This window comes from Papio anubis, chromosome 12, assembly GCF_008728515.1.
Source record: "Papio anubis isolate 15944 chromosome 12, Panubis1.0, whole genome shotgun sequence".
Taxonomy (NCBI): Eukaryota; Metazoa; Chordata; class Mammalia; order Primates; family Cercopithecidae; genus Papio; species Papio anubis.
In genome coordinates this window covers 108,245,628-108,256,839 of record NC_044987.1, presented here as the reverse complement: position 1 = coordinate 108,256,839, position 11,212 = coordinate 108,245,628, and the positions used below count along the sequence as shown (strand labels likewise).

The 11,212-nt window shown below is 41.2% G+C and overlaps 1 protein-coding gene across 1 annotated transcript; it reads left to right on the top strand.

Annotated features, from left to right (window-relative positions):
• The first annotated feature begins 5,344 nt into the window (after positions 1-5,344).
• LOC110741326 (olfactory receptor 1019-like) lies at positions 5,345-6,832 on the top strand. The gene has a single exon (XM_021926921.2). The coding sequence runs from the start codon at positions 5,839-5,841 to the stop codon at positions 6,640-6,642; it is 804 nt and encodes a 267-aa protein (XP_021782613.1). The 5' UTR covers positions 5,345-5,838; the 3' UTR covers positions 6,643-6,832.
• The last annotated feature ends 4,380 nt before the right edge of the window (positions 6,833-11,212 follow it).

The following is an 11,212-nucleotide window of genomic DNA, read 5'->3' as shown; positions in this document are numbered from 1 at the left end:
AATTATCAGGGAAATGCAAATCAAAACCACAATGTGATACCACCTTACTCCTGCAAGAATGACCACAATCAAAAAATGTAAAAAAATAGATGTTGGCGTGGATGTGGTGAAAAGGGAACACTTTTACACTGTTGGTGGGAAACTAGTACAACCACTATGGAAAACAGTGTGGGGATTACTTAAAGAACTAAAAGTAGATCTACCATTTGATCCAACAATCTCACTCCTGAGTATTTACCCAGAGAAAAAGAAGTCATTACACGAAAAAGATACTTGCACACTCATGTTTATAGTAGCACAGTTCGCAGTTGCAAAAATATGGAACCAGCCCAAATGCCCATCAATCAATGAGTGGATAAGAAAATGTAGTATACACACACACACACACACACACACACACACACACACACACACCATGGAATACTACATAGCCATAAAAAGGAATGAAACAGTAGCATTTGCAGCAACCTGGATGAAATTATAGACCATTATTCTAAGTGAAGTAACTTAGGAGTGAAAAACCAAACATCATATGATCAAACTCCTGGGTTCTCACTTGTAAGTGGGAGCTATGAGGACTCAAAGGCGTAAGAATGATACAATGGGCTTTGGGGATTCAGGGCAATGGGTGGGAGGGGGTGAAGGATAAAAAATCTTTTACATATAATTTGAAGTCAAGTAGTGTGATGCCTCTAACTTTGTACTTTGTGCTAAGAATTGCTTTGGCTATTTTGGCTCCCTTTTGGTTCTGTATCAATTTTAGGATTGTATTTTCTATTTCTGTGAAAAATGACATTGGTATTTTTACAGAGATTGCATTAAATGTGTGTATTGCTTTGGTCAATATATTCATTTTAAGTACATTAATTCTTCCAGTCCATGAGCATGGATGACTTTCCATTTGTTTGTGTCCTCTTCAATTTCTTTCCTCAGTGTTTTGTAGTTTTTCTTGTAGGGATCCTTTACCTCCTTGGTTAAACTGATTCCTAGGTATTTTGGCTGCAGTGCAGTGGCACAATCATAGTTCACTGCAATCTCAAACTGCTGGGCTCAAGCAATCCTCCCACCTCAGCCTCCCAAGTAGCTGAGACTATGGGTGCACACCACCACACCTGGCTAATTTTTTTATTTTTTGTAAAGATGGGCTCCTGCTATTGCCAAGGCCGGTCTTGAACTCCCATCTTCAAGCAATCCTCCTGCCTCAACCTCCCAAAGTACTGGGATTACAGTCATAAGCCACCACATCTGGCTTATTTCATCTTTTGTACTATTATAAGTGGGACTGCCTTCTTGATTTCCTTTTCAGCTATTTCATTGTTGGAGTATAGAAACACTACTGATTTTTATATGTTGATTTTGTATCCTGCAATTTTACTAAATGTGCTTATCACCTCTAGGAGTTTTGTGGTGGAGTCTTTTGCTTTTTCTAAATATAAGAAATGTAATCTGCAAAGAGGGACAATTTGACTTCCTCCTTTCCAATTTGGATTTGTTTGTTTGTATTTACCTGATTGCTCTGAATAGGACTTCTAGTACTATGTTCAATAGAGTGGTGAATGTGAGCATCCTTTCTTATTCCAGTTCTTAGAGGAATGGCCTTCAACTTTTCCCCACTCTGTATGATGTTAGCTGAGGGTTTGTCATATATAGCCTTTACTGTTTTCCCCTATGCCTAGTTTGTTGAAAGTTTTTGTCTGGAAAGTACATTGAATTTTATCAAATATTTGTTCTGGCCAGGCACGGTGGCTCATGCCTCTAATCCCAGGCTTTTGAGAGGCTGAGGCAGGAGGATTGCTTGAGGCCAGGAGTTCAAGCCCAGCAACATAGAAAGACTTCCATCTCTATTTTTAAAAATATTTTTATAATAAAAAATTTTTAAATGTTATGCTTTTTCTATGTCTATTGAGATGATCATATGGTTTTTGTCCTTCATTCCGTTCATGTGATATATCACATTTATTGATTTGCATAGGTTAAACCGCATCATTGCTTCCCTGGTATAAATCCTACTTGTAAATGGCATATTATCTTTCATTCAGCCTCAGCTTTTCTTTGTTGAGAAACTTCTGTCTGTTTGTTTGTTTGTTTGTTTTTGAGACAGGGTCTCCCTCTGTCACCCAGGCTGGAGTGCAGTGGTACCATCATGGCTAACTGTAACCTCAAGCTCCTGAGCTCAAGCAATCTTCCCACTTCAGCCTCCCAAGTAGCAGGGACTACAGGTGCACATCACCATGCTTGGCTAATTTTTTTTTTTTTTTTTTTTTTGTGGTGACAAAGTTTCACTATGTTTCCTAGGTTGGTCTCAAACTCCAGTATCAAGTGATCCTCCTGTCTCAGCCTTCCAAAATGCTGGGAGTACAGGTGTGAACCATCACACCTGGCCAGGAAATTTCTTCATTATTGTTTCAATATCGTTACTTGTTATTAGGGTTCAGGTTTTATATTTCTTCCTGATTCAATATTGATAGATTGAATGTTGCCAGGGATTTATCCAGTTTCTCCAGGCTTTCCCATTTGGTTAGAGTATAGTTACTCATAATAGTCTCTGGTGAGGTTTTGTATTTCTGTGGTATCAGCTGTAAAGTTTTCTTTTTCACTTCTGATTTTGTTTATGTAGGTCCTCCCTCTTCTTTTATTGGCTAATCTAGCTAGCAGTTTATCAATTTTGTTTGTCTTCTCCAAGTACCAACTTTCTGTTTCATGGATCATTTGTTTTAGTTTTTGTTGGTGATGTTTTTTGTTTGTTTTTTGTTTTTTTCAGTCTCTATTTTGTTTAGTTCTGCTCTAATCTTTATTATTTATTTCCTTCTGCTAATTTTAGGCTTGGATTTTTTTTCTTGCTTTTCTAGTTCCTTAAGATGTATCATTAGATTGTTTATTTGAAATTTTTTGTCCGGGCGCGGTGGCTCAAGCCTGTAATCCCAGCACTTTGGGAGGCGAGGGCAGATTGGATCCGCGAGGTCAGGAGATCCGAGACCATCCTGGCGAACCGCGGTGAAACCCCATCTCTACTAAAAATTACAAAAACTTAGCGAGCGAGTGGTGACCTGTGGTCCCAGCTACTCGAGGAGGCTGAGGCAGAGGAAGGAGTAAAGTAAGCCGAGGCCGAGCTTGCAGTGAGCGAGATCAGCCACTGCACTCCAGCCTGGGCAACAGAGCGAGACTCCGTCTCAAAAAAAAAAAAAAAAAATTTTTTTACTTTTTTGATGCAAGTATTTTTTACTATAAACTTCTCCCTTAGTTTCATTCTTCTGCATGTGAGTATTCAGTTTTCCCAGCAGCATTTATTGAAGAGACTATTCTTTCCCCAATTTATGTTCTTGGCACTTTTGTTATAAACGAGTTCACTCTAGATGTATGGATTTATTTCTGGGTTCTCTATTCTGTTCCTTTGGTCTATGTGTCAGTTTTTATGCCGGTACTATGCTGTTTTGACTACTATAACTCTATAGTATAATTTGAAGTTGAGTAACGTGATTCCTCCAGTTTTGTTCTTTTTGCTCAGGTTAGCTTTGGCTATTCTGGGTCTTCTGTGGTTCCACAAAAATTTTAGAATTGTTTTTTCTATTTCTGTGAAAAATGTCATTGGTATTTTGATAGGGATTGCATTGAATCTTTAGATTGCTTTGGGTAATATGGACACTTTAACAATATTGGTTATTCCAATGCATGAACATGAAATATCTTTATGTTTTTATGTCCTCTTCAGTTTCTTTCTCCAATGTTTTACAGTTTTCATTGTAGAGATATTTCACTTCTTTGATTAAGTTAATTCCTAGATATTTAATTTTATTTGTAGCTACTATAAATGGGATTACTTTCTTGATTTCTTTATCAGATTGTTTGCTGTTGGAATATGGAAATGCTACTGATTTTTACATGTTGATTTGTATTCTGCAACTCTACTGAATTTGATTATCCATCGTAATAGGTTTTTGGTAGAGTCTTTAGGTTTTTCCAAATATAAGATCATATAATCTGCATACAGGGATAATTTGACTTCTTCCTTTCCAATTTGGATGCCCTTTATTTATTTCTCTTCTCTGATTGCTCTAGCTAAGACTTCCAGTACTATGTTGAATAACAGTGGTGACAGTGGACATCCTTGTGGTGTTCCCGATCTTAGGGGAAAGGCTTTCGGTTTTTCCATATTCAATATGATGCTAGCTATGTGTCTGTCTTGTGTGGCTTTTATTATGTTGAGGTATGTTTCTTCTAGATCCAGTTTCTTTAGAGTTTTTATTATGAAAGGATGTTGAATTGTATCAAATGCTTTTTCAGCATCAATTGAAATGATCCTATGATTTTTGTCCTTCATTCTGTTGATATGATGTATCACATTGATTGATTTGCATATGTTGAAGCATCCTTGTATAGTCTCTATATTATTTATTTGGCTATAAACAGTGCCAGTAGTATCTGTGATTTCCTTGGTGGCACAGGGTAGAGTTATTAGTGGAAGTTCAAGCAATTCTCCTGCCTCAGCCTCCCGAGTAGCTGGGATTATAGGTGCCCACCACCATGCCAGACTAATTTTTGTATTTTTTGTAGAGACAGGGTTTCACCACGTTGGCCAGACTGGTCTCAAACTCCTGAAAAGTGATCGGCCCGCCTCGGCCCTCCAAAGTGCTGGGATTACAAGCATGAGTCACCGCACCCAGCCAGTTTTCTTTTCTTATAATAACATCAATCATGTTAGAGTAGGGTTCACCCTAATCAAGTGTGACCTTACATTAACTTGATTAAATCTGCAAAGATCCTACTTCCAAATAAGGTCACACAGTCACAGGTACCAGGAGTTATGATTTCAACACTTCTTTTTGGAAGATACAATTCAACACACAACACTGGGAGAAATCACTGCACTGCACATTCTAATGACTGAAGGCATCTGATTTCCTGTGTCCCAGGCCTAGGGGACTAGCACTATTGGAGTCTCTGCTTCCAAACATGACCCACACTGATCCTTTCAATTATTCCCTCTCTGGGGCAACAGACCAGGCCTCCAACACCCACTGCAGATGCTGGTTCCCTGTAGAACAGGAAATTTGGGAACAGAAAATGATTCTAACTACATAATAAGGATACAATTACTAGAACAGGCTGAGGTTTTTTGTTTTGTTGTTTTGTTTTGTTTTGTTTTGTTTGATGGAGTCTTGCTGTGTCACCCAGGCTGGAATGCAGTGGCACAATCTGGGCTCACTGCAACCCCCATCTCTTGGGTTCAAGTGATTCTCCTGCCTCAGCCTCCTGAGTAGCTGGGACTACAGGTGTGCACCACCATGCCTGGCTAATTTTTTGTATTTTTACTAGAGACGAGGTTTCACCATGTTGGCCAGGCTGGTCTGGAACTCCTGATCTCAGATGATCCACCCACCTTGGCCTCCCAAAATGCTGGGATTATAGGTGTGAGCCACCACACCTGGCCAGACTGAGGTCTAATTCCACTTTCCTTATGTACTAGCTTTGTGACCTCACATAGTTGATCATCTCATTAAATATAAATGGGTATAATATTTAAACAGAAGGTATGTATGAAGTTTCAACAGCTGCTTTAAAAATGAATTAATACATGGCTCATAGCAGGTGTTCAAGTCTTACTAGTTCCTCTCCCTCTTTCCCTAACACTGCCTATCCTGGGGATATTTAAAAAGCTTTGGGCACTGACCCGAACTCTAGGGTACACACGTGTCTTATTTGGTCTCTCTGCAGTGACATGCACACCATGGTCGAGAACCACACCCAAGTCACCTGGTTCTGCCTGTGGGACTTACAGAGCAGGAGGAGCTCAAAGGCATCTTCTTTGTGCTCTTCCTGCTCATACATTCAGTCACTGTCATGGGCAACCTGGGAATGATCACTCTGATCCATGCAGAACCACAGCTCCACACCCCCATGTACTTCTTCCTGGGTGTCCTCTCCTTCATAGACTCCTCGTTTTCCATGGTGGACACCCCCAGGCTGCTGGAGAGCTTCCTCATCTCAAGCCAATCCATCTTCTTTGCAAGCTGTGTGGTCCAGATGGCCCTCATGACCCTCCATGGTACTGCTGAGTGTCTGCTCCTGGCCATCATGGCCTATGACCAATTCACCGCTATCTGCCACCCTCTCCTCTGTCACACTATTATGTCCCAACATCTGTGTGTCCTGCTGGTGGTGACCTCCTATACTGTTTCTGTTGCCAATTCAGCTTTGCTGACTGGGTGCATCTTTAAACTGCCCTACTGTGGCCCCAATGTCATTAACCACTATTTCTGTGGCATCCCTCCTGTGCTTCATCTTGCCTGCGTAGATACTACTGAGGGTGAGACCATTATCTTCTCATCATGTGTCTTGCTCATCCTCTTTACCATCACCATTATCCTAGTTTCCTATGCCTACATCCTGGTGCCCATTTGCAGAATGCGCTCCCTGCAGGCCCAGAGCAAAGCTCTCTCCACCTGTGCCTCCCACCTCACCATCATCTGCTTCTTCTATAGCACCATCACCTTCACGTATGCTCAGCCAAGCTCTCACAATTCCATGGAACACAACAAGGTCATGTCTGTCTTCTATACTGTGATCATCCCCATGCTGAACCCTCTGATCTACAGCCTGAGGAATAAAGATATAAAACATGCTTTGAAGAGGAGATGCCTGTGAAAGTTGTCTTCATAACCAAATGTGGAGCATTGAGCATCCTATCCCAAGCTGTAACATGGTAGCCACAATATAAAGTATGGATAATATTAACCCTTAGATAGAGCAAAGTATATGCCAGCACTAGTTTAAACATTTGATACATTATCAACCCATTTAATCTTCACACCAAGTGTATGAAATGGGCACTATTATTATCCCTTAGGAATCTGGAGCACAGAGAAGCTGAGTAACTCGCCCAAAATCACACAGCTGATAAGGGGCAGTCTGGTTCCAGAGACTATATTCTCAATCAACGCACGGTACTGACTTTTTCTGATGACTACATCTCAAAAAAGAACAATGGCAGCATTCCTTAAATTCCAGATATCATAAGGAGAACCTGGATCACGGCATTATAAAGTGGTATGGGAGGTTTGCCGCTGTATGGGAGGTTTGCCTCGATCAGCTCAGGAGGCTTGCATTTATTCATTAAGATTAGTTAACAAGTGCCATGTTGGTGTGCACATGTACCCTAGAACTTAAAGTATAATAAATAAATATATATATATATATATATATAAATAAACCAAAAAAAATATTAGTTAACAAAAACTTGAGTCAACACCATTAAAGGGTGATTGATATTGTGGACTTCCCGAGTAAAAAGTATACATCAAAGGCTTAAGGCTTAAGACCACATGAGTAAACAAGTTAACTAGAGAACTTCCCCACACCCCACTGTTTACTACTTTAATTTATTTAACTAAAGGTAATCGGACCAGGCCGCCTTCAGCCTGTTCTATTACCGAGGTCATATGAGAACACTCAGGCCTTCCAAAAGGGTTGTGGCTATCGTAACTAATATTTTTCCCACCAGCCTGATCGAACCCCAACATCAGGGACCATGGGGTTTGGAGCCTCTGCACCCACACCTCAGTTCACCTTGCCTCTGACTGACTCCTTCTCTTGGCCTCTGTGTGATGTTGAATCTAAACCCTGATCCCCCATTTTCCCAAGTGAAAATGAGACAGTAACACCCACCTCAACTGGTTATTATTAGGCCTCCATGAGGGGGAATAGGGGCTCCCACAGAGTCTGGCACAAACAACTGTTCACAAACTGTTGGTTTCCTTGTTTTCCTGGGGAAACCACTCCACAGGATCACATATTCTTATACATCAATGTTTTTTGAGGGTGAGACCATATTACATAGTGTATCAGTCCATTTTCCTACGGCTATGAAGAAATACCCAAAACTGGGTAAATTATAAAGAAAAAGAGATTTCACAGACTCACTGTTCCACATGGCTAGGGAAGCCTCACAGTCATGGCGAAAGGTGAAGGAGGAGCAAAGGCACGTCTTACGTGACAGCAGGCAAGAGAGCATAAGCAGGGGAACTGCCCTTTATAAAACCATCAGATCTTGTTGAGACTTATTCACTACCATAAGAACTGTATGGGAAAACCCACTCCCATAATTCAATTACCTCCCACTGGGTCCCTCCCATGACACACGGAGATTATGGGATCTATGATATTAAATAACATTTTGGCTGGGCAAGGTGGCTCATGTCTGTAATCCCAGCACTTTGGGAGGCTGAGGTGGGCAGATCACCTGAGGTCCAGGAGTTTGAGACCAGCCTAGCCAACGTAGTGAAACCCCGTCTCTACTAAAAATACAAAAAATGAGCTGGGCGTGGTGGTGCACGTCTGTAATCCCAGCTACTCGGGAGGCTGAGGCATTAGAATCACTTGAATGCAGGAGGCAGAAGTTGCAGTGAGCTGAGATCATGCCACTGCACTCTAACCTGGGTGACACAGCAGACTCTGTCTCAAAATAAATAAGTAAATACATAAATAAATAAATAACATTTCATTGAATCATGAGAAAGTTCTTTCTTTTCCAATCCTTTTTTAGCTCTTCTAATATTTTCAAAGTTGAAGTCTCTGTTTGATACTAGTTTGACTTTAAACCTTCCCCAATTGTGTCTCCTTTTTAACACAGAGAGCGAGTTTTAGCACTTAACAGTAATTAGCCAGTATTTAATAATGTTACGTTGTTTTCCTTTCTATTTATTTTTATGTTACACTTTTATTTATGATTCTAATTTAAAAGGTTTTAAATAAACAACTGTTTAAAACAACCCAAGTTTCAGAAAAATCACAGTACATGTGATACACAGGGCAAAGGAGGCAACCAAATGACTTTAGGAACATTTATATAGGTAATTCATGTTTTTCAAAACATTTTCACGTTCATTATTTTATTTGATCTTCACCAAATGCTGTAAGATAAGTAAGCCAGGTGTTATTACTTCCATTTTACAGATAAACAAAACTAAATAAATCTGATTAAGTCTCACTGGAAGGCCACACAATAGCTTAGAACAGAGAACCCAGGGCTCCTGAATTGTGATGGAACCCCCTGCACACAGTTCTCAACTTCCTTTCAGAAAAACAAAAATGAAATTTCTTGATCTTCTCATATTATGGACTGAATTGTGTCTCCCCTAAATTCATGTTAAAACCCTAACCCCCACCACCATCCCTCAGAATGTGATGGCATTTGGAGATAGTGCCTTTAAATGGGTGATTAAGTTGAAATGAGGCCTTTAGGGTGGGCCTAGTCCATTCTGACTGGTGTTCTTATAAGAAGGGGGAAATGTAGACACAAAAGAGATGCCAGAGATGCACCCAATGGAAAGACCATGTGAGGATGTAGTGAGAGGGGGGCAGCTGCAAGCCAAGAACAGAGGTTGCAGAAGAAACCAGCCCTGCCAGCACCTTGCTCTTGGATCCACCTCCAGCCTCCAGGACCGTAAGAAAATAGATTCCTGTGGTTTAAGCCACCCAGTCTGTGGTATTTTGTTATTGCAGCCTGAGCTGACTGATGCAGCTTCCATACTCAAGGCTGCCTCTTGGCCCAATATGGGTGCTGAAGCTCTAGCCATCAGTTCAATGTTTGAAGAAAAAAGGTGGAGGAATGAGAAAAAAATACCAGCTGCCTGTTCCCTTTAGTAGTTGCTATGGTGTGAATGTCCGCCCCGCCCCCTCCCCCCAAAAAAAACTCATGTTGAAATTTAATTGTCATTGTGATCTTATTAAGGGGTAGGACTGTAAAAAGGTGATTAGGCCATGAGAGTTCTGCCCTTATGAATAGGTTAATGCCATTATTGAGTGAGTGAATTCTTGAGAAAAGCAAGTTTAACCACCTCTTGCTCTCTCTTGCTTTTGTGTGCCCTCTTTTGTCCTTTCCCCTTCCACCAAGGGATGACTCAGTAAGAAAGACCACATCAGATGGAGGCCCTTTGGCCTTGGACGTCCTAGCTTCCAGGAATGAAGAAATAAATTTCTTTTCCTTATAAATTACCCTGTATGTGGTATTCTGTTATCAGCACAAAATAGACTAAGACAGGAACCTTTCCAGTAACAGCCTCTCATTAGCCAGAACTTAGTCACAAAGGAGTCACAAGTTTGCAAGGGAGGCTGGGAAATATAGTTATTAGCTGGGGACATTGCCATCTTGAGTATTTGGGGATTCTGCTTATAGAAAGAGGTAGAGAATGAATACTGGATAGGCATCTCGCAGTCTTGACCATTCCTCCCTTATGTCTACTGTCCAGAGCAGAGGATGGCAGAGAACTGATGGCACACCCACAACCCTATACTTCCTGCCAATAGATTGCGTGTGGACAGAATGAAACTGCCTTTGCAGAATTATGACTGAGACAGTGAAAGACATCTAACTTAATCGACTCCATCTTGCTTCTAACCTCCAAGCTGTCCTTGTTCATTCCTGGGCATAGGCTGAACTAATTTTGGGAGAAACTTAGTTTATAGTTTTTTGGTTTGGGGGTTTTTTCTTTTTTTTTTTTTTTAGACAGAGTCTCGCTTTGTCACTCAGGCAGGAGTGCAGCGGCACCATCTCAGCTCACTGCAACCTCCGTCTCCCAGGTTAAAGGGATTCTCCTGCCTCAGTCTCTGGAGTAGCTGGGATTACAGGGACCTGCCACCATACCTGGCTAATTTTGTCTTTTTAGTAGTGATGGGGTTTAACCACGTTGGCCAGGCTGGTCTCGAACTTTCTGACCTCAAGTGATCTGCCCGCCTCAGCCTGCCAGTATGCTGGGATTACAGGCGTAAGCCACCACATCCAACTTATAGTTTATAGTTTAAAACAAAGATGATAACAGCCTTTTCCCAAAGCAGACTTCCTTCTTGCCTGGGGACTAAATTGCCTTTGTAGGACTAAAATTAGCCACAAAATTAGAAATTATGGTTGAGGAGTCATGCAACTGGAGGCTACAAGATTCTGACCCTCCCTAAACTGCTCCTAAGATCAGTGCTTGAGATAGTTTGCAGACCCTGCACTTGATGGATCAGTTGGCACCACTCAGATTGATTACCTGGCTCATCAGATCTTGTGGCCCCCTCACCCAGGAACTGACTCAGCACAAGAAGACAGCTTCAGTTCTCCATGATTTCATCTCTGACCAATCAGCGCTCCTGGCTCACTGGCTTCCCTCCACCCACCAAGTTGTCCTTAAAAATTCTGCTCCCCGAATGCTTGGGGGAGACTGATTTGAGTAAT

What these genes read in the sequence shown, in the direction of transcription:
- LOC110741326 (XM_021926921.2), top strand. Translation starts at nt 5,839, where the DNA reads ATGGGCAACCTGGGAATGATCACTCTGATCCATGCAGAACCACAGCTC.